The 19471-nt window shown below is 40.8% G+C and overlaps 2 protein-coding genes across 3 annotated transcripts; one reads left to right on the forward strand and one right to left on the reverse strand.

Moving 5' to 3' along the window:
* Positions 1 to 9654: 9654 nt before the first annotated feature.
* LOC117423266 (transmembrane protein 207-like) lies at positions 9655 to 11264 on the forward strand. Of its 2 annotated transcripts, XM_034038790.3 has the most exons (4): positions 9655 to 9812; positions 9906 to 9944; positions 10036 to 10178; positions 10872 to 11264. In XM_034038790.3, the coding sequence occupies exons 1-4, from the start codon at positions 9766 to 9768 to the stop codon at positions 11027 to 11029; spliced, it is 387 nt and encodes a 128-aa protein (XP_033894681.3). In that variant the 5' UTR covers positions 9655 to 9765; the 3' UTR covers positions 11030 to 11264. The 2 variants fall into 2 exon arrangements, with proteins under 2 accessions (XP_033894681.3, XP_058845630.1); XM_058989647.1 differs by having other exon boundaries at positions 9655 to 9944.
* Positions 11265 to 11971: 707 nt separating this feature from the next.
* On the reverse strand, positions 11972 to 16440 carry LOC117423778 (claudin-16-like). Its single transcript, XM_058990423.1, has 5 exons — positions 15987 to 16440; positions 14493 to 14595; positions 14002 to 14166; positions 13065 to 13256; positions 11972 to 12629 (listed from the first exon to the last, which is right to left on the reverse strand). Exons 1-5 carry the CDS (start codon positions 16098 to 16100, stop codon positions 12481 to 12483), a joined length of 723 nt encoding a protein of 240 aa, XP_058846406.1. The 5' UTR covers positions 16101 to 16440; the 3' UTR covers positions 11972 to 12480.
* Between the last annotated feature and the right edge of the window lie 3031 nt (positions 16441 to 19471).

Here is a 19471-nt window from a genome sequence, read left to right on the forward strand (position 1 = left end):
GTGCAAATACAGTGAAAAACATAGTGGGATGTATTTTTATTTTTTGTTCTTTTCAACTATTAAACTAATCATCAGCCCCCCCCCCCCCCCCCCCCCAGTTAAAAGTTTCAGTGTACTGATTTCAAATAGCATCAGCATGCTGTGGGGCGTGGCTTCCTCTCTCCCGGTCGTGTGTAGTAGATACAAGGCATTTAACTGCTGCTGTTGTACGGTATATCCTGATTGCCTGGCAAACACCCAGACAGGGAGCTTTGAAAACCAAGGCGCTGTCCCATTTCACCTTAACACAGTTCTGACTGTTCTTCATGCATTCATCAGGTTTAATGCAGAAATACAAATCAATCGGCGGTAACCAGTTTAGTTTCTGTAAATGTATAATACCATCATCATCAACAACAATTGTGTGATTCATGTCATTCTCATGGGATTCTCGGGTTACGCAATGAACAAAATCAATGCTTCATTATGGATATCTTGGGGTCCATTCAATTGACCTTAGCACTGCCATTCAAATAATGAAAGAAACTGAATAACTGAATTGCACTGTGATAGGTGCTAGTTAGCATAAATGAATAATTTCAGTGGTGGCGGATCAATGCTATACACCCCACCCCCACCACGTCTGTAACGATCTACAGGATCTTTTCAGCAATGCTATACACCCCACCCCCAACACGTCTTTAACAGGATCTACGGGATCTTTTCAGCAGTGCTATACACCCCACCCACCAACACGTCTTTAACAGGATCTACGGGATCTTTTCAGCAATGCTATACACCCCACCCACCAACACGTCTTTAACAGGATCTACGGGATCTTTTCAGCAATGCTATACACCCCACCCCCCAACACGTCTTTAACAGGATCTACGGGATCTTTTCAGCAATGCTATACACCCCACCCACCAACACGTCTTTAACAGGATCTACGGGATCTTTTCAGCAATGCTATACACCCCACCCACCAACACGTCTTTAACAGGATCTACGGGATCTTTTCAGCAATGCTATACACCCCACCCCCCAACACGTCTTTAACAGGATCTACGGGATCTTTTCAGCAATGCTATACACCCCACCCCCCAACACGTCTTTAACAGGATCTACGGGATCTTTTGAGCAGTTTGCAGTCTGTGTTTCTGATGCTTCACGTTCCTCATTTTGAGCCCCATTCTCGATCAAGCCACACAATAGAAAGGTGTTTGCAGTGCTGCAATGCAAAGAGCCAAAGCTGTGTGGAACGTCAAACTGCTGGTACAAAAAGGTCTGCCCTTGTTTGTTTTCTTATATCATTAACCAGTACAGATCAGAGTTGATTCTCTTTCAGCCAGTTTCTCTGGTGCGCTGGTGGCCAAAGACTAGCGAATAGAAATAGGCTAACCTGACATCACAAAAAAAAAGGAAACAAAGAAGGATGTTGAGTATTGAAGCTGTTTTGTTGTTTCTGCACTCGTTTAAGAAACATGCTTGTTACTGATTGGAAAGATGATAATGATAACGATGACGATGATCATGCATCGTTATGTACTGGCTGCTTAGAAACGACACTCCTGCAGCCTGCAATTGATGTCTTGTGTGCTGAGAAGGAAGTTTTCAACAGATTTACCAAAACAACCAGTTGGAGCAGGTTTAACAAGATGCCAGAAAATGCGTGTGAAATCATCACTATCTTTACTTTTTATTGTTAAAAAATATATATATCTCAAGACACTTGTATACTATCTCAAGCGTTTTACCCTCTCTGAATGTCTGCCAATATCACTGAACAGTTTTTTTTTTGTTTGTTCTGTTTGCAAGAACAAATATTTAATAGAAAACAAATTTGACGCTAATGTAACTGCTTCTACCTAAAAGCCAGTTGTCGTATGCTAGTTTTTTTTTTATTATTATTATTACATTTGCATACTGGGAGAGTTTGTTTGAGAAAGGGCCCGGTCTGAGTTCTGCTCACAGAGATGTGTGGGGAAGCTGCCATTCACACCTGCAGGCACCAGAGTGCTTTAAGGTTTATAAGAACTACAAAAAGTATAAAGAGTATGTTTTCATCATTTTATTATATGACTCATGAACAACAGCTGTAAAAATGGCATGAACAAAGTACAGAGAATTAGCACAAACACTTATTACTGTTATTACTGGGTGTTCTATTGAAAACCTGCAGAGCTTCAGAGTTGTGCATGACCACGCTACTGCAGCAAGCCTCCCCACCCCACCCGCGCGTGCTTTCTGAAGCGAGTGAAATCTGAAATGAAACATATTACCGCTGTGTCTTGCTGTGTCGGACTCATAGGGTTCACCTCCAGATATATTGGGTAGCTGTAGCTACTCACACTACCAGAAACAATGACTGAAATGGTTTCAAAGTCTTCATCTCAAGCATCGCTTCAGGCAGGGCACGCAGCTCTTAACTGTCCTTTAGGAGGGACTATCAGGCAGGCACTCCTTCCAAAGAGATTCTCCCGAGTCTTTACCCTGTGCTGCAGAGTAGGAAAGAGAAGGGAAAGCCAGCTTTCCTGCCACAGTCCTCCACATACTCCTTACAACCTGTCATATAGTAACACCTGCTGAAAACAGGCAGGGCTGTGGCAACCGGTTTTTTATCCCCTCCCTCATTGTAAACATACTTACCTGGAGCTGCTGTGCTCTTAAAGGGCAAGTAGTACCTATTAATTGTTGGGTTGATTTTGCTCTCCCCAGTGGATCTATAACAGATTGTATTGCAGATGATTATTATTATTATTATTATTATTAGTAGTAGTAGTAGTAGTAGTGGCCTTCTCCTGTGGCAGTCTGGGTTGCAATCTGATCCAGGTCACATTTGGTAATTTGGTGCTCTCAATTTAGCCAAGCCTCCAGTAACACTAAACTTCAGCTATTGTCTATTTCTTCTAGAGAGCGGCCTAATACAAAAAGAAATCCAGGAGGGGTTAAAGGTCAAATATTTATCAATTTCCTTACTTTCACATTTAATTGCAGCAATAAAATATCTTAAACATTAACTCCTTCTGCACATACACACTTTATAAAATGAACCCCAGGATAATTTAACAAAGAAATGCCAATGTCTTAACATTTTCTTTAATTGCGTTGTCTGCTGTTTTAAGTGGAGTTATCTTTCCCAGATCTCTTACTGAGAGGGTGGGACAAACGGTACAGCCTTCCTGAGGTTTGTGACTCATTAGGCCTACCTGACCACTTTAATAATTGGCTAGACTCAGATTATTGTAAAACGAGTTGTAAAGGTATTCCCCTCCAGCGCACTTGCACTAACTAACTCAGAAATGCAACATATAGCTGTAGACACACCTTATAACTATAATTGACAGCACAGACTCGTCTTTAAAATGTATGGTGCTCAATTGAAAGCCTGTCCAGTAAAATGTCTAAATAAAGAAAAGATACATTGGAAACAATGAGTCCTCAAGTCAGACAAAAACAAGTGCACTTACCCGAGAGCACGAAACGCAGGTTACTGAATAACACGCGTACCTGTACAGGTGTTGTACCTGTCTTATGATAGAGCTTGAGGAAAACACACGCACGCCCACACTTACTGGCAGTGGTTCATTTGTGACTGGGCTTGTCGGGGTTCAGCCCCGGCACCTCTGGGCTTGACGAGGCATAGCCCCGGCACCTCTTCATCTATGAAAGTTAAAAATGTCATAAAATGTTTTACTCTCAAATGCGTTTTCTTACAGTTCTCAACACAGTTTTATCCATTATGCAAGTTCTTGCGTGCAACAACTACCTAGCCTAAATTATTATTATTATTATTATTATTATTATTATTATTATTATTATTATTATTATCTCCACAAACTGCAGGTTCTGTTGCATTCATAGCGCTGATAATGTTAGATATAGCTAGATATTATTAAAGTGTGGACCATGGGTGAAACCAGTGTTTGTGTAGCCTGCAGTGTATCTTTTGGAATCATCTGAATGCCTTTCCACTTTTTATTTCATTTTAAACCGTTTAAATGCCAAACCGTAACAAAACATCGAATAATAATGCATATACACAGAGCAAAAGAAGTGGATGAGCAAAATTGAAAAATTGAAAAATGTCATTTTTTTTTTAAACGACAAGCCTGAAGCAAATTTCTGGATAAACCGGTTTAAGAGGTTTGAGAGCAGTTTCGTAATAGGGCCCTACACCTTTCTCTTAAAAATAATCAAATGGAAAAAACCTTTGCTTAAAAAAAAAAAAGTGGTATTGCACAAAATAACTAGTGTGCTTTAAAAGTCACTTGATTTACTTGACTAGTGCATGGAAAAACGGTGAGCCATGAAATCTGCTGCAGCATGCTATGGTTGAGATAATGGTTGGATTGAGAGGAACCCATATTCACCACATCATCCCTTGCTCCATGCCCTGGTGTTAATACCCCAGCAAAGATGCACTGTTTACAGTAGATGCTTCCTCAGGGTTACTCATGAACAGTGCAATAACAACGTACTGCTAGGGGTGGATCCATGCACTAATGCTCCAGTACCATATGTGTCATGATTGACCACTGTGCTACGAAAATGAAATGAGTTAGGGGTAGTATGTATCCGTCCCAACTAGAAAACACACTTATTCTTCATTCAAGAACTACAGTGAGCTGTTGTGCATTTAGTCTTACAATACAAAGGATACATACCTCTTTCATGGTACACTATATCATGTGAAGAAAGTATTGCGATTCATTGATACAGCCCTCATTAATACCCATGCTTAAACAAAGGCAGATGTTACTACGTGTAGGGTTTGAACTGCAGCACGTTGAAGGGACAAAGTGTACAAAGCAGCCCACGCATGCCATGTGCATTGCTAACACCGTCTAGATCTTCTTCGTGTTCCATGAAGTACACAGCAGCAATGGGGTTGTGTTTTTGTGGTGACGCCGACATGAACTGTGTCATGCATGCCAGGCTCGTAACACCCACACAAACCTGTCTGCTCTGGCTGGAAGTCTTGTTTTCTAAGCTAGCTGATTTTGCACCGTGATAAGAAAAGAAAAAAAAAAGTTTTAAATTGCAGTTCAGTTCCTTGTGCAAAAAAACAAAAGAAAAAAGAAAAGGAGTGATCTCTGCGAAGTAGAAACACGCTGGCACTGGCTCTGTTCATTTGTTTTAAACTCTTATTTTGGTTGATTTAATAAACTGTTCTGAACTGATGGTTTCTAAAAAGAAAAAAACATTTACAGTACTTGACCAGTGGTGGTACTGTTGTCAATGCAAAAATCCCATTCATCGGAAGGCTAAAAAACAACATGTCCAAAACTAGACATTTTGCATCGAGTCACCTATAGAATTTGGTAACATTTTAGTTTAAGGATCAATTTTTAAACAGTCAATAATTTAAAATATGTTAGAAAAGAGAAACAATATTAGAGAAGTATTGCTAATCTTTTTTTGTTTGTTTGTTTTACAATACCATGTTAACATTTACACATTTATAGATGTTTTATAAACAGATTTTTAACTTGCAGAATCCACAGCAGCATTTTGAGATGCAAGCAATAGGAGCATTGCATTAATCAGCCCTAAAGGAGAAACATCATGCATCTGCTCCTCAGCATCTGGGTTAGGAAGTCAGCGCATTAAATCATGCATCTGCTCCTCAGCATCTGGGTTAGGAAGTCAGCGCATTAAATCATGCATCTGCTCCTCAGCATCTGGGTTAGGAAGTCAGAGCATTAAATCATGCATCTGCTCCTCAGCATCTGGGTTAGGAAGTCAGCGCATTACCCTGGCTGTGTTTCTTCTAATGCCTTGTTCTTTATTCTGTGACTGGTCTTTAGATGAGCTGCTGTCTCAAATCGATCTGTGGCCGCTGTCAAACTGCCATTATATGAAGCGCTACACTAGTAATGGCTCATTAGCATGTTCTTATAATAAACTTTCTAGGTAAAAAAAGAAAGTTTAATAACCCAATTATAGATGTTGAGTTTTAACTAAAACAAAATGTTCCTATGGACACTTGTTATGTCCCAATCAGTCAGACAGGCTAGAGCTAATTCCCTCAGACCCTATTCCAAGATACAATGACAGTTGTATGACAGTTGAGTCCCAGTACAAACTGTGCTGATAATTGTTCTGCTGCTGATGGAAATGGACTGGATCGCTTCCAAATAGCTTTCAACAGTCTCAGTGTCAGACAGAAACCATTCATTATTCTGAGGTCACATTAATCCGATGCACTCGGGTGCAAATCCTGAGCAATCACCCAGAATCAATTCCAGTCTTTAAGGATGTAGAATTTGTAAGTTATTTCTCCAGTTAAAAAAAAACTCAAGGTAGTGTACAAGGCAGTGAGTAGCCAGGCTGCATTAACAGTGGCAGGAATGACTGATGATTGTGAAAGGATCCTGCAGGATTCATAGAGGTTTTAAAACAGGAATCAAGTATATTGTACAGGGTTTTTTTTTTTTAGTTTGAGCCAGTATGCCGTGCTTGTGTGAGTTAGACGCCTTGTTCCTCTCTTGAGTAATAGCCCACATTTGAAAAGCAGACAGTTTTCCTTGGGGCGACTGCCTGACACAGGAATGAAATCAGAATGCTTTCTTCACTCACCGTGAAAACCATCTTCAACCGAGGAAGGCGGAAGCGAGAACAAAATATTATTTTTGCAGTCAGTAAAAACCAAAAAGCAATTCAAACAGTGTGTGTAGTGTTGAGGTTTCTGCTGAACTAGTTTGAATATCTTTCTCATTCACAATTATACAGGTGCAGCATATACAGAGTGCAGTAAATAGAGTTAAGAGGTTAATAAGTTAAAACTGCAGTGGCCCATTTTACTGTCTGTTTACTGCACTCTTTCAAAGTTTCCCAGAAGAAATGTTTACTGTGGTAAATCTGCACAGTAATTGTGCAATTTTGCCATGCTTTTCAAATGGTTATGCTATAGTTTTGCATTGTTTTTCAGTATGCTTTACCGTACCTCTATGAGCTTTACAATGCTTATCTGTGCTTTACCGTGCTTTCAGTATACTTTCTTACATTTGTCTATGCTTTTGCCAGGTTAAAGTTTTTTATAATTGTTAGCCTTCTCCGCACTCTTACTCCACTCAAAAGCATACCTTGCTGACAATTTTGTTTTCCCACCGGTAATTTTACCTATAGTTAGACAAGCTTGCCAGACTATGTGAGCCAAACTGGTATGCTCCTGCAACTGTGCAGCAGAGGGAGGTTATATATGACACTGATATAGGTCAGGAAGCAAAAGGGGTCACAGAACATTGGATTGGACTGTAGGGCACCACTGACAATATGGAATCATTGGATTCTCACCCAGCATATTCTGCATTCTGTACTCTGCGTCGCCACCTGCTGTAAAGGAAATGCACTGCTGCACTTTGTGATGCCATCAACGTGAAGGTTACCCACAGTTAGTGTTGCTTGGGCACCCTCTAATACACAAACAGCAGCACCACGACCTCACAGGATTTCTAATAGGACTGACAAATTATACCATTGCTGGTTTTCTTTGTATGGGATGTATGTATATATGTATGTATGTATGTATAGTGTTGCAAGAGTACAGTAGACTCTTGCAACACTAGAAGAGTACAGTAGACACTTCAATATAATAAGATAATAAAACATTCTAAGTCAAGTAACACAGATTCTCCTGGGAGTTTTCTTTTGAAGTAGCAGCATGCCACTAAATGCATATGATTGCAAAGTCTTTGCTAGACAGACGTGGTCAGCTGGTTGTTGAATAGGAACCTGCGGTTTCTCCACCTGCCCTGCTCTGTAAATCCGAGCTGCAGGCAAGCCTGTCATTCTGAGTTAATGGAAAATGAAACCCTTTTAATAACCGCTTCATTGCCAATAAAAAAGGGTTCCAGTGCTCGTAAAACCCTGTTTCACTTCACCCATTGTTAATATAGAAGAACTGGAACTGGTCACCTGGAGAAAAGGCTCATTAAATCCCATCTGCAAAGACAGATTGTTGTAGAGCTATAAGTATCAATAATGGTCTATTCATACATAATTCTATCCAAGGTGGTGCTAAATGTGCTCATTAGTGGCCCCTGCTGGCTGGCAGATTTGAACTACACTGTCTGCAGTCTTGCAGGACTGAACAACCGTGATGTGCAGCAATAAGAGTCAATGAAATAAGAGTGAGTTGCTGAAGTTACAAAGCTTATCAGCGGACCTGTTTTTCGTTTTCACTGTGTTAGGATCAAAGCTTAACTTGGTTCCTAGACCTGACCTGTGCTGTTTGCTGCAGTTCTCTTTCTCCACGGCTGCAGTTACAATTTCCCAGGAGGTTGTGTACAGTATGTGCAGTGTAATCATCACGTAACCACGTGTGCAATCACAGTGTGATATTTAAGGTGAGGTGCTTCCATTCTGCTGGAAGGGATGCATGGCAGGATCAGTCTCAGTCCATAGAAATCTTAACCCACCTTGAAACCCCTAACACTAAGAAGCATCAGTTACCCATTACCATTGCATGCCCTGCTGCAGGTCTGTGTAAATGTGTAACTTATGCCGGTCCTGAGACTGGTATACACCTGTATGCCCCGAGTGCTCACACCTGTTCAACATTGGATTAATGGGGTGTGTTAACAGCGAGCTGATGGCTACTGTAATGTAGTAATGAGTATGTGGGACAAAGAAACGCAACGGCCTAAAGCAACAGTTGCCTGTAAAGGAAGAATGATTAACTTTGTTAGATGTTACTCAAGGTTATCGACATAGCAGTTTGAAGAGTGTATACTGTTTCTTAGATTAACTATGATATACAAACACTGGCTTTCAAGACCTCTGAAGCCTTCAGGTGTAAGTGGAAGTAACAAGAACCAAAACACCTCCATCTATAGTATCGTCTTTAAAATATCTGCATATTATATTTCAGAGTATAGAATACAAAGTATATTGAAGCTGTAAGCAAGGGAAAACAATAACTTCTACACAAGGAAAGGAGGATCAGTGACAATGCCAACGAAAGCCATTTTTGCCATGAGAACACTGTCAGGCTTTTGTTTTTATGAGTATGCATGTTTCTATAACACAGGAGTTGGAGTCGTTTCCATGGGCAGAGCCTCACTCCACCACTTAACTGTGAGACTGTTTATAAACTTGAAAGCTGTACGAAAAAAAAAAACATGCAAAAGAGGTCAAGAGCCTCTTTAAGTGCTTTCGAGCTGTTTCCGTCACCCATTAAAAGTGTGCTGTTAAAACCCTACAGGTACGTTGCTGTGCATGTCAGTAGCAGGGTAGCTGTTGTAAAGACAAGCTCCATGTATAAAGTGTGCTTCACGCCAGAGACAGCGACTAGCTCAGCATGTGGAACTTTCTTGTACTATTCGCAACCTTTCTGCAGGTACTGGTAATAGAAGTTTATTTACTGTCTGACTATTTATTTTTTGTGCATGTGTTAACTCTTTGACTACCATGCATGCTTGGTTTCTAATTGGCTTTATTTATATATATATATATATATATATATATATATATATATATATATATATATAATTTATATTTTTTTATTGTTTTTACTGCTATTATTATAAAAATGATTCTTATCTTTTGGCTGCAGTTGAGTAATCATTTGTATAAAAAAGCATTATCAATTGTATGGAAATATGGTAACATTTAATTTCAAGCGGTATTTTTCTTAGTATATTAACTGTATATCGTTCATGTTGTGTTACTGGTTAGTTAGATATAATAATCTAACATATGAAACCTGATCCCTGCTAAACATTATCAAATGCCCAATAAAATAACGCAGAAATATTATTTTAATAAATAGTTTTCATTCAAATGTTGCAGGTAGTGCCCACGGATCCGTTGTGTGAAAGAGATCAATTGTAAGTTGCAAAAAATATATATTTTTTACACTACTGAAAATACACACTTCATTTTGGATATTATATATATCAATAAAAGCGTGTTGCTTTCAGATGCATGGATTTTGCAGGAGAACAGGGCTGGTTTGTCTGGTAAGTAGTGTTATTTAAAACGGGCAGTGAGTACACTAGTCTATACTGTGTGCACTGTTCTCCCTGACCTCTGACCCCTGTGCGTGTGCAGGTTCTGTTTGGTGCTGTTCGCAGTGCTGGCTCTGGGCTCACTTGTCCTCTGCTGTCATCGGAGCTGGCTAACTCGGCACAACCGTCTCGTCTCAGCACGGACCCTCGCAGTCCTGGCACTGAACCACCCTGATCCTGTCTACGGTGAGATCTCAGGGTTAGTGTGTCTTCATTAACAGCAGGGGCCCTGCTGAAGAAAACCAAGGGCTTAACTTACATCAGACGTCAAGAAAGAATTGAGTCAACTCACAGAAGTTTGAAACTGACACAATTCGTATCTTTAAGTGTGTGCAAAATGAAATGCCAGCCTCTCTGACCAGACTGTTACAGTGTTCTAATAATTATTCATTATGTTCAACAGCAAGCCTTGACTTCAACATTCCCACTGTTAGGAAGTCCACTGGAAAGCATTCCTTGGCTTGTTTTGCTCCATTAAGCTGGAATAACCTTCCTGCTGAAATAAGGGCAAGTGCCACTCTGCCTGGTTTTTAACAGATCTGCAATTCCTTTAAAATCTTCGAACTGTTTTTAACGTCATTCAGCTCCTGCTGTATGCGTTCAGTATGTCTGCAGTCTGCAGTCCAATGAGATCCATCTCAAGGCTCCATCCTGGATTGCAAATCTTAAATAAATCAATAAATAAATAGATAGATGACACGGGTCAGCTCTGTCTGCTAAACTAAAGGAGAAACCAGAGCCAGCAGGACAGGCACAGGGCTGCAATTACATGCCCTTCTCTTTACACATGTGCCAGCATGCATCACTGATATTCTAGAGCACTGGGATGATTCTACACATTCTTACCATTCTCATGTGTGTTGTGTTCTGTGTTGGCAGTGAGTGAATCTTCCCAGTGTCAGTTTCTTGGGAATCAGAGGCCCTGCCATTCTGCAGGGGCCCCCAGCACATCTCCGCCAGCCTACTTCAACACACTAGGACCAGAGCCTCCACCCCCACCTCCGTATGAAGAGGCCATTAAAACAAGAGGATTCTAGCAGGAACGACCCTGGCAGAAGACCAAAGGCAAGATAACGCAGCTGGATTGAATGCAGGGATAATGTTAAATATGTAATAGATACTGTATATAACAATATAACTTCCAGAACCCAATTTCCATTTCAATGTATTGCAATGGATTTTATTTATATAGCGCCTTTCATAGCACAGTACCTCAAAGTGCTTGATGTGTCGGTTAAAACAGAAAGTCGTCTTCCATATCAAGACGTAGCACACTACACCTGTACTAACTGTTTGTGTTGTTGTTTTCTTTGTGAATTATGTTTGTATTAATTTCAAGGACAATACAATTAATACATTATATATATATATATATATATATATATATATATATATATATATATATATATATATATATATATATAAAATATGATGCTTAAAAAACACATTACAGTGCATAGCGATACAGAGTTATTATAAATGTGAGGATAGTCACATGACTAGCCCATATACTCAGGGTTTTTGTTGACACTGTCTTTGTGAGTCTGCTTGGTTTCACACACAAGCTGTGCTCAAGCCTATGGACTAATACAATGCATTTCCAGACTCATTCCAGGATTTTGATTCTGTTTATTATCTTTAGGTAGTTAGGTGGGGTCTCTAATGCGTGTAACTGTGTTTATTTTTGTGTAGTTTTATTTTAATTTGATGAACGCAGCCCTAGAAAAGAAAGTGTTTGTTTTTCCCCCCATGCAAGTGATCGAGAAATAGCCCCATTCCCTTTGGTGATCAGTCGCTTGTACTGCAGTTGGTTCTGCTTTCTTATTATTTCTCTGCATCGCACACTCTCCTGTAAACACCGACACAGCCACCAGGTGGCACCCTTTGAGCACGAATTGGCTCAGAAGTTGCATGGAAGTAGCTATTCTTCTTAATGGAAAAATAACTTATATTGGTGTGTTTTTCAATGACATGCAAAAGTTAATTTCCTGATGCAACGGTGAAATAAAACAAGAATATAAGAAAGCAATAAGCAAACAAGCAAGTTAAAGACATGAGTATTAGTTTTATTCTGCTAATGGTTAGATCGTGGGAGCACAATATTATACAGACAGTACCGTACATCAAACATAAACTAGTAAACATCTGTCATCTCTAAGTGGGACTCATCGTTTCTGGCAATACCCACTATAAACAGGAGTGGAAAAGGATGCACTAATCATAAAGAATGTGTCTTTGAATGCACGCAGTCACTCTGGCGGTCATGTCCCGGCCACTGGTTCATGGATGTGCAATAGACAAGAAAGCCTGTTTTCTGTCCAGCAAAGTTCAGTTTCTGCCCAGCAGGTGGCGCTGTTGTAGAAGCAAAGTGCTGTGTGCGTGGTCGTCTTTTTCTGAAGAAAATGCTTTTCAGCCTCTTGCAGGTGCAAGTGTAAATCCTGATGAGAATGGAGGCCCATACTGCAGCACTGCTGTTAAATGCCTGGCTCTAAACCCTGGTGTCCACGGCATACATCTTGGCTGTTTCACTCCTGGTGTAGGAGTGCATGGTGTCAGGGGACAGTCTGGCAGGCTTCTTCCTCTGCACTAGCCTCGAGGGATGGTTGTAGTGGAACGGATTTCGACCAGATCCAACGTCTGAAAAACAAAAAGACATACTGGAATTGTCCCTGGTGGTCAACTGACCACAAGTTTCCTATAATAAAAGCATGGCAATGTGTAGTAAAGCATAGTGAAAGCAGTTTAAAGAATAGCGAGGTATGGTAAAGCATATTAATAACCATGGCAAACCAGGGGAAACTATTGGAAATGGAAAAACATGGTAAAGCTGCAGAAAATACCGTGCAAAAATACTGTGGCAAACTTTTATAAGGGTTAATATTGTGAATCCCATAAAGATATTTAATGTCTGTAAAAGTACAATTTGTAAAATTGAAAAAATAAAGGACAGCGTGAAATGTTTTTGGGTTTGTCATGCCTGAAAAAGCTGGGGTTTTTCGTGCTTTTTGCTCTCTGTAAAGACTCTTTATAAAATCAGAGCTCTAGAATTATACACAAGGCTTTTGTCCTCACCTTTAAACAAGTGCATGCAGCATGTCAGCACGGTCCCTGCTAGAACGCAGCCCATAGAGCCAGCCATTCCGAGCCAGCAGGACCAGCCAAACTGGTACTGCAGCCCCAGGAACACGTTGTGGAAAACCAGCGTGGTGCGCTCCACGTAGACCCCGACCGCGTACCACACTGAGGCGATCATTCCAGGGACCGCTGCGGGAAACAGCCAGTCAACAATCACACATACTGCTGTATTAAACATGCAGGGATCACTGCGGGAAACAGCCAGTCAACAATCACACATACTGCTGTATTAAACATGCAGGGATCACTGCGGGAAACAGCCAGTCCACAATCACACATACTGCTGTATTAAACATGCCAGGGACCACTGCGGGAAACAGCCAGTCCACAATCACACATACTGCTGTATTAAACATGCAGGGATCACTGCGGGAAACAGCCAGTCCACAATCACACATACTGCTGTATTAAACATGCCAGGGACCGCTGCGGGAAACAGCCAGTCAACAATCATGTGCATGTATGTAGGGCATGGAATAGTCTGGCCCAGAATGTGTCAGCTAAATGTAGACTAATATGACAATAAGATCCAACAGTTATCACAGTGTAAATGTTTATGATCCAGAGTGAATGTATGATGTTGTTTTTTTAGAGTGATGTTTTTACGAATGTGAAATGACTGCTGTCCGTTTCTGGTCATCTTGCCGGGACACTCTTGTAAAAGAGGCCTCCGTCTCAATGGGTTTATTCCTGGTTAAAGATTCAATCAATAAATAAATCAATAAATACATGCACACAGATTGCGACCATAGTACAGCATGTAGCAGGAGTTCAATATAACATCCCACCAACGCAGTCATTAACTACACTGCTCTCTCTGCACAACTAAACAGCACAAAAGTGATCTGAAAACGATAAGAACTGAAAGCCATACCTGCCAGCAGTAACGTTATTCCAGCAACTAAGCAGATCCGGATCTTAATGTTTGGTGCTTCCTCCAGGAATTTTATGCAGTCCAGTCCGAGGAGCAGGATAACGAAGCCGAACCCGGACAGGATATCAGCCATAATCATCAGGGTTCGGGTTACCACCAGCTTCACTGGAAACACACGCACAGTTAGCAACGCATTGGCATCTCAGCACATTGAACTGAATGGACGGGCAAGGGCTGGACAGGAACTGTAAAGCATACGGTTCAAAGAGGAACTTCTCACCATTCAACTAAAGAGTAAGCTCTGTAGTGGAGAGGCAAGTGTGGGTCTTACGCTGATGTCAGTGTTACTAACTCATCAACTGCTAGGAGGAGATCCATCACAAGTTACTGCAACGATCCCCGGAATGTTACTGAACTAGGGGGTTTAAAAGGGGGATGCCAAACCTTTCTTGGGTTCCACTACGAAGCTTGCCAACGAGCTGCATACTCACCGGAGTGGTCAGCAAATATGGAGTCATATTCATCGCAGGTTGTGACTCCATCGAAGACGTGGGTCACACACTCCCACCACAGGCCTCGACAACTGGAGCTGAACTGAGCAGGAGCACAGGTGTGAACAGACACTGGTAATACAGCTGTACAGGGGAATGGCATTCTGCATCCCTCCCCACAAGAGAAATACAAACGGCAAAGCTTTAGTCTGGTGCAAGGAAAGCAAGGAAAGCATGTGAAGTGACACAAAGGGCCCCAGGCCGATTCATCGATTAATGAATGCTGAATCGAGGCTCGCAGAAATAAAAACTACATTGATCAATAATCAATGAATCAATTCAGTTTTGCATCTCATTTCCCCCCAGTCTTTCCCGTGGAGTCCCTTTCAGTGCTTGCTTTACAACTTCTCCCTCTGTGCGTCACCTCAGCTGGCTCGGAAGAGAGTCCTGCCAACTAACGCCAGTATCACTGGAAACAGGGCCAAGACAAACGATTGTCCCAGCGCACTGAGAGAGGAATTGAAGGAGCTGTATCCTGAACACAGGGCAAGCTGTTAAATACCTCAACTCAAACCCAGAGAGCTCATGCATATTAACTAGACTTAGTGGCAAAGAACTAATTGTTATGGCCTTCCAGGCGTCTGCCCCAAAGGAATCTGTCTCTATTTAGCAGGACTAAGAGCACATTAAGCACTTCATTGAATTGCTTATAGGCTTTTGGTAGGGTTAATCATTACTTTAAACCCTGATACCTGCGTTTTCAAACTGCACTAATACTGTACATAATTCTCTCTGCAGCTATACCTTCTACAGTATATGCAATTACATATCTCCGTCACCTTGAGGATAACACTTTGCTAATGTGAGAAACTACTGTACAGAGATACAGATATGAAAGGGAGCAGTGAACTGCAGGCTATACTGGAGCATAGTGTGAATGGCTGACCAGTGGAAAGGCTGGTGTTAATATCAAGCTGTTCAATCCAATGGGCTTTCAGTTAGCAGCTCCACTGGTTTCAAATGATTCGTGGCTCTCGACATGCAGAAGAATGGATGAAATGCTGAGCGAAGCCGGCTGACCTGAGGTGCTGTGTTGTTATATAATATTCATGCTGTGTACGGGAGGGAGGTGAGCATCGATACCACACTGACCCCGTCCGAAGCTTTTGTTTGAGTGCCAGCGGAATATAGAAAAAGAACAAACATTTTACAACTGCCATCAACATGAGGCAGCATGGACCTACAGTCAGCTGCAATAGGAGAGATGATGGATGTACATTCAAAGTAGCAGCACTCTCACAGTGTTGAAGGATAGAAGCAGACCTCTGAAACAATAAGATGCAGAAGCAATGCTGGCGGACTTCATTAGTGATGCGGCCATCTCGAAATCTCTTTCTATCAGTGTATCAGATGGAAAGCCCACAGCTGCTCCGAGCTCTTGTGGGTCGGACTAACAGCTTGACAGCACCCCATACCACGATATTCCACACCTACCTCCAGACTGTCGTCAGTGTTGACCATCCAGCAGTCCGTCCAGGTGGCCACGATGAGAAAGCCAGATGACACCAGAGCGAAGAAAAAGGCGACGTACTCGAGAAGAGTCCTCATACTACAGCAGAGGCAAGGGCAGGATCAGAGCTGTGCTGCTGCCGCTCAGGGACTGAATCTTCCTACACCACTCCGCTCAGATTCCTCCTGCTGCCACTGTCGGTGGCAGTGAGACACACAGGCACAGAGGCTGGCTCCCAGGCAGGCAGGCTCCCTGGGTCTGGGGTCAGGGGGAGGGTCCTTCATCAGAGATCAGGCCCAGGAAACTCAAGGTGACCTGGAAGGACCTCCATAGACATGTAACTGCAGTTAGTCTCTTGAATATGCTAATGTTGGGCTGATGCACAGTAATGTGGTTCGGTGAGGTGCAAAGTGTTTTTGGATGCAGTTGTTGAAACCTCTTGCAGTAAAAAAAAAAAAAAAAAAAAAGAGTTTTGAACTGAAACCAAGGCTATGACACATCTTTGAAGACTGCTAACACAAAACAGGCGTTTCATTCGGCCTATTCATTTTACACCAAAACCAGGTGATCCTTTCCAAACGGGAGGCCACCCTGAATGTATCTCCACTCCTGATAAACGTTTCTTTTAAACTGCAGTTTACTATGTTATAATTGTGCAGAATTGAACCATTGGAATTCTCTTTTTTGACGTGTATCGCTCTCCTGGTTGGAATTACAGCTTCATTATGTACAGTTGGGTTGCATGATGATGATGATTGCTATTATTATTAGTGGTAGTAGTAGTAGTGGCAGCAGCAGTAGTCGTAGTATAAATGCTGATTCCTGGGCATTATATATATATATTTAATGATATTGTGTTATTTTTTACAGAATGCCTATAAGCAGGTGAAACCCTTGCTGCCCCTGTCATGACTCAGCAATGGAAATAAGACTCCTCTTGGATAGCAGTTTCACCTTTTCCAGGTTTACTATGAGATTGATTTGCCACAGTATACAGGTAACAAGCTCAGGTGCATCTGATTAAAATCCTAGTAAAACTAGGAATGGATCAAGCTGCTTTGCAATGGGAGTCTCATTCCCATCCCTGCTCTTTCTCTTTGTCTCTGAGCTCAGTGCTTTGCAATGGGAGTCTCATTTCCATCCCTGCTCTTTCTCTTTGTCTCTGAGCTCAGTGCTTTGCAATGGGAGTCTCATTCCCATCCCTGCTCTTTCTCTGTCTCTCTGAGCTCAGTGCTTTGCAATGGGAGTCTCATTCCCATCCCTGCTCTTTCTCTTTGTCTCTGAGCTCAGTGCTTTGCAATGGGAGTCTCATTCCCATCCCTGCTCTTTCTCTCTCTCTGAGCTCAGTGCTTTGCAATGGGAGTCTCATTCCCATCCCTGCTCTTTCTCTCTCTCTGAGCTCAGTATTTCTCACTCATTTCCTGGGGTTCGGTTTGACCTGCAGAAAGGTTATGGTGATTTCTATCAGTCAAATGAACATTCCTTTAGAGTGAGTCAGGGAGTGGACAGTTGGAATGTTATGTTTGGGTGTTCTAATCCAAATCAGAACATTCCGATTGTATTTATGCACTCTATCCAAACCAAACTAGACACTTCACACATTTTTATACAGAACTAGGAACCGAATATATCTATATATACACAAACACACACACACACTTGGAATTAATAGCCCCTTTCTTTGGAAATGAGCCCAATTTAATATGTAAACACAACATATCTCTACATTGTGTTCCTCTTTTTAAAATATTCCAAAAGTATTCTGTTCAGCGTCGTAACCAGAGCTGACATTCTACCGAGGTCAAACTTAGGTTTCAAGCTATAGCTGGCAGTATTTATATGACTGCTTGGTATTTACTATTCAACCTCCAAATCTATGTTACACGGCAAACCAACAGAGAAAATGAAGGAGTCTTTTGTACTTTACCAGAATTTTTATATGAGCATCAGCACTGATAATGCTAAAAAACAAGCAAGGACGTGACCTTGGTGTCCTCATAGCTAATTATGGCCATGATTCTGTTGCCATCAAAGCTGTGCCATATAATTATAAACAAAGATAAATAAAGAACAGCCTCACTGTGCTTTGCTGGTCATTGCAGCTCCTTGAACCCTCCCTCAGGTTTCTCCCCCCCTGACTCACAAACAGCCAAAACCCATGAGAAAGGAACAGATTACTCTTGCAGAACAAGTCAGAACACGAAACACACTGGGAAGTTTCGGTTGCTCCAGGCATGGCTTTCTGTTCCCAATGACACAGGTACTATTCTTAAGAAAATGATGCCTGGTCTTTCATAAATGAATAACAGGCTATTTTTAAACTAATTAACCCATACCCATAGGGGCCCTCTACTGGTAAACCATCCAAAATGTCAATCCGCTCAATTACAATTGTAAAAACTGAGGATAGAGGAAAGACAAATTGCTTTGTTAGAATGTGGAAACCGTTCAGTAAAAGGTGAAATACATAATTGTCACATTTAGGCTATATAATATGACATAGGTATGAAAGTATGTATGTGCACGGATAATTGATATGTGAGTGTGTATATAATTCTATATTGTATATCTATCTGCGTATATTAACCCTCCTATTATGTTCACAATTTAGGTACATCTGTTATGTTTTGGGTCATATTGAGCCGATGCAATTTCAAACTAATTTAAACAGCCATAAATTGTTTAAATGTATTTATTTGCAAAGGTTTTACTCTTTTATGCTCTTTTAGTCCAGGAGCTTCTCTGCTGCCAACCTGGGAGCTCCTCATTTCAGAATGTCTTTACCAGTGAGATGCTGTTGCAATACTGACAGAGAAAATTAGGCTCTGCCTTGTAGATATATATTGTTTGTTTTTTTTTGTTTATAAAGACAGGTACAGCCATTTCCAGAAATAATAATACAAATATAATAAAAATAATAAAATAACAAATTAAAGAAGTTTGTTTTAGTCCTGCACACAAATCTGCATAGATAAATGCCATAGGTCACAGTGACCCGAAACATCTTATCTGTATACATGACCTGTTCTAAAAAAAATTAAACATCTCTAAGGTTCTGATTTCTTTGTATAAGTTCATGACCACAACTTAGGAAAAGTCATAAAATATTATACAGAAAATGAAAAGAAAAATAGCATTTAAGCTAATTGGAAACTAGAGTCGGGTCAAATAGACACAAAACCTAATAGGAGGGTTAACATGTACATGTACATATCTATACATTTATGTGACTTTGGAAAATAAATGAATCAATGTATTTATGTTATTATTAATAGTGTGTTACTTTACATTTGTGCATTAACTGAATATTTTACTGGAGAATTAGAATTTTAAAAAATTGAAAAAGAAAAACTATAAGAAACTGTCAAACAGACAAACGTCTCAGTTGAAGACACTGAAAAAGACCTTTAGTTGAAACGTTTGTCATTGTCATTACATTTAAAAACATATATATATATATTTCTTTAAA

Source organism: Acipenser ruthenus, chromosome 17 (genome assembly GCF_902713425.1).
Source record: "Acipenser ruthenus chromosome 17, fAciRut3.2 maternal haplotype, whole genome shotgun sequence".
Taxonomy (NCBI): domain Eukaryota; kingdom Metazoa; phylum Chordata; class Actinopteri; order Acipenseriformes; family Acipenseridae; genus Acipenser; species Acipenser ruthenus.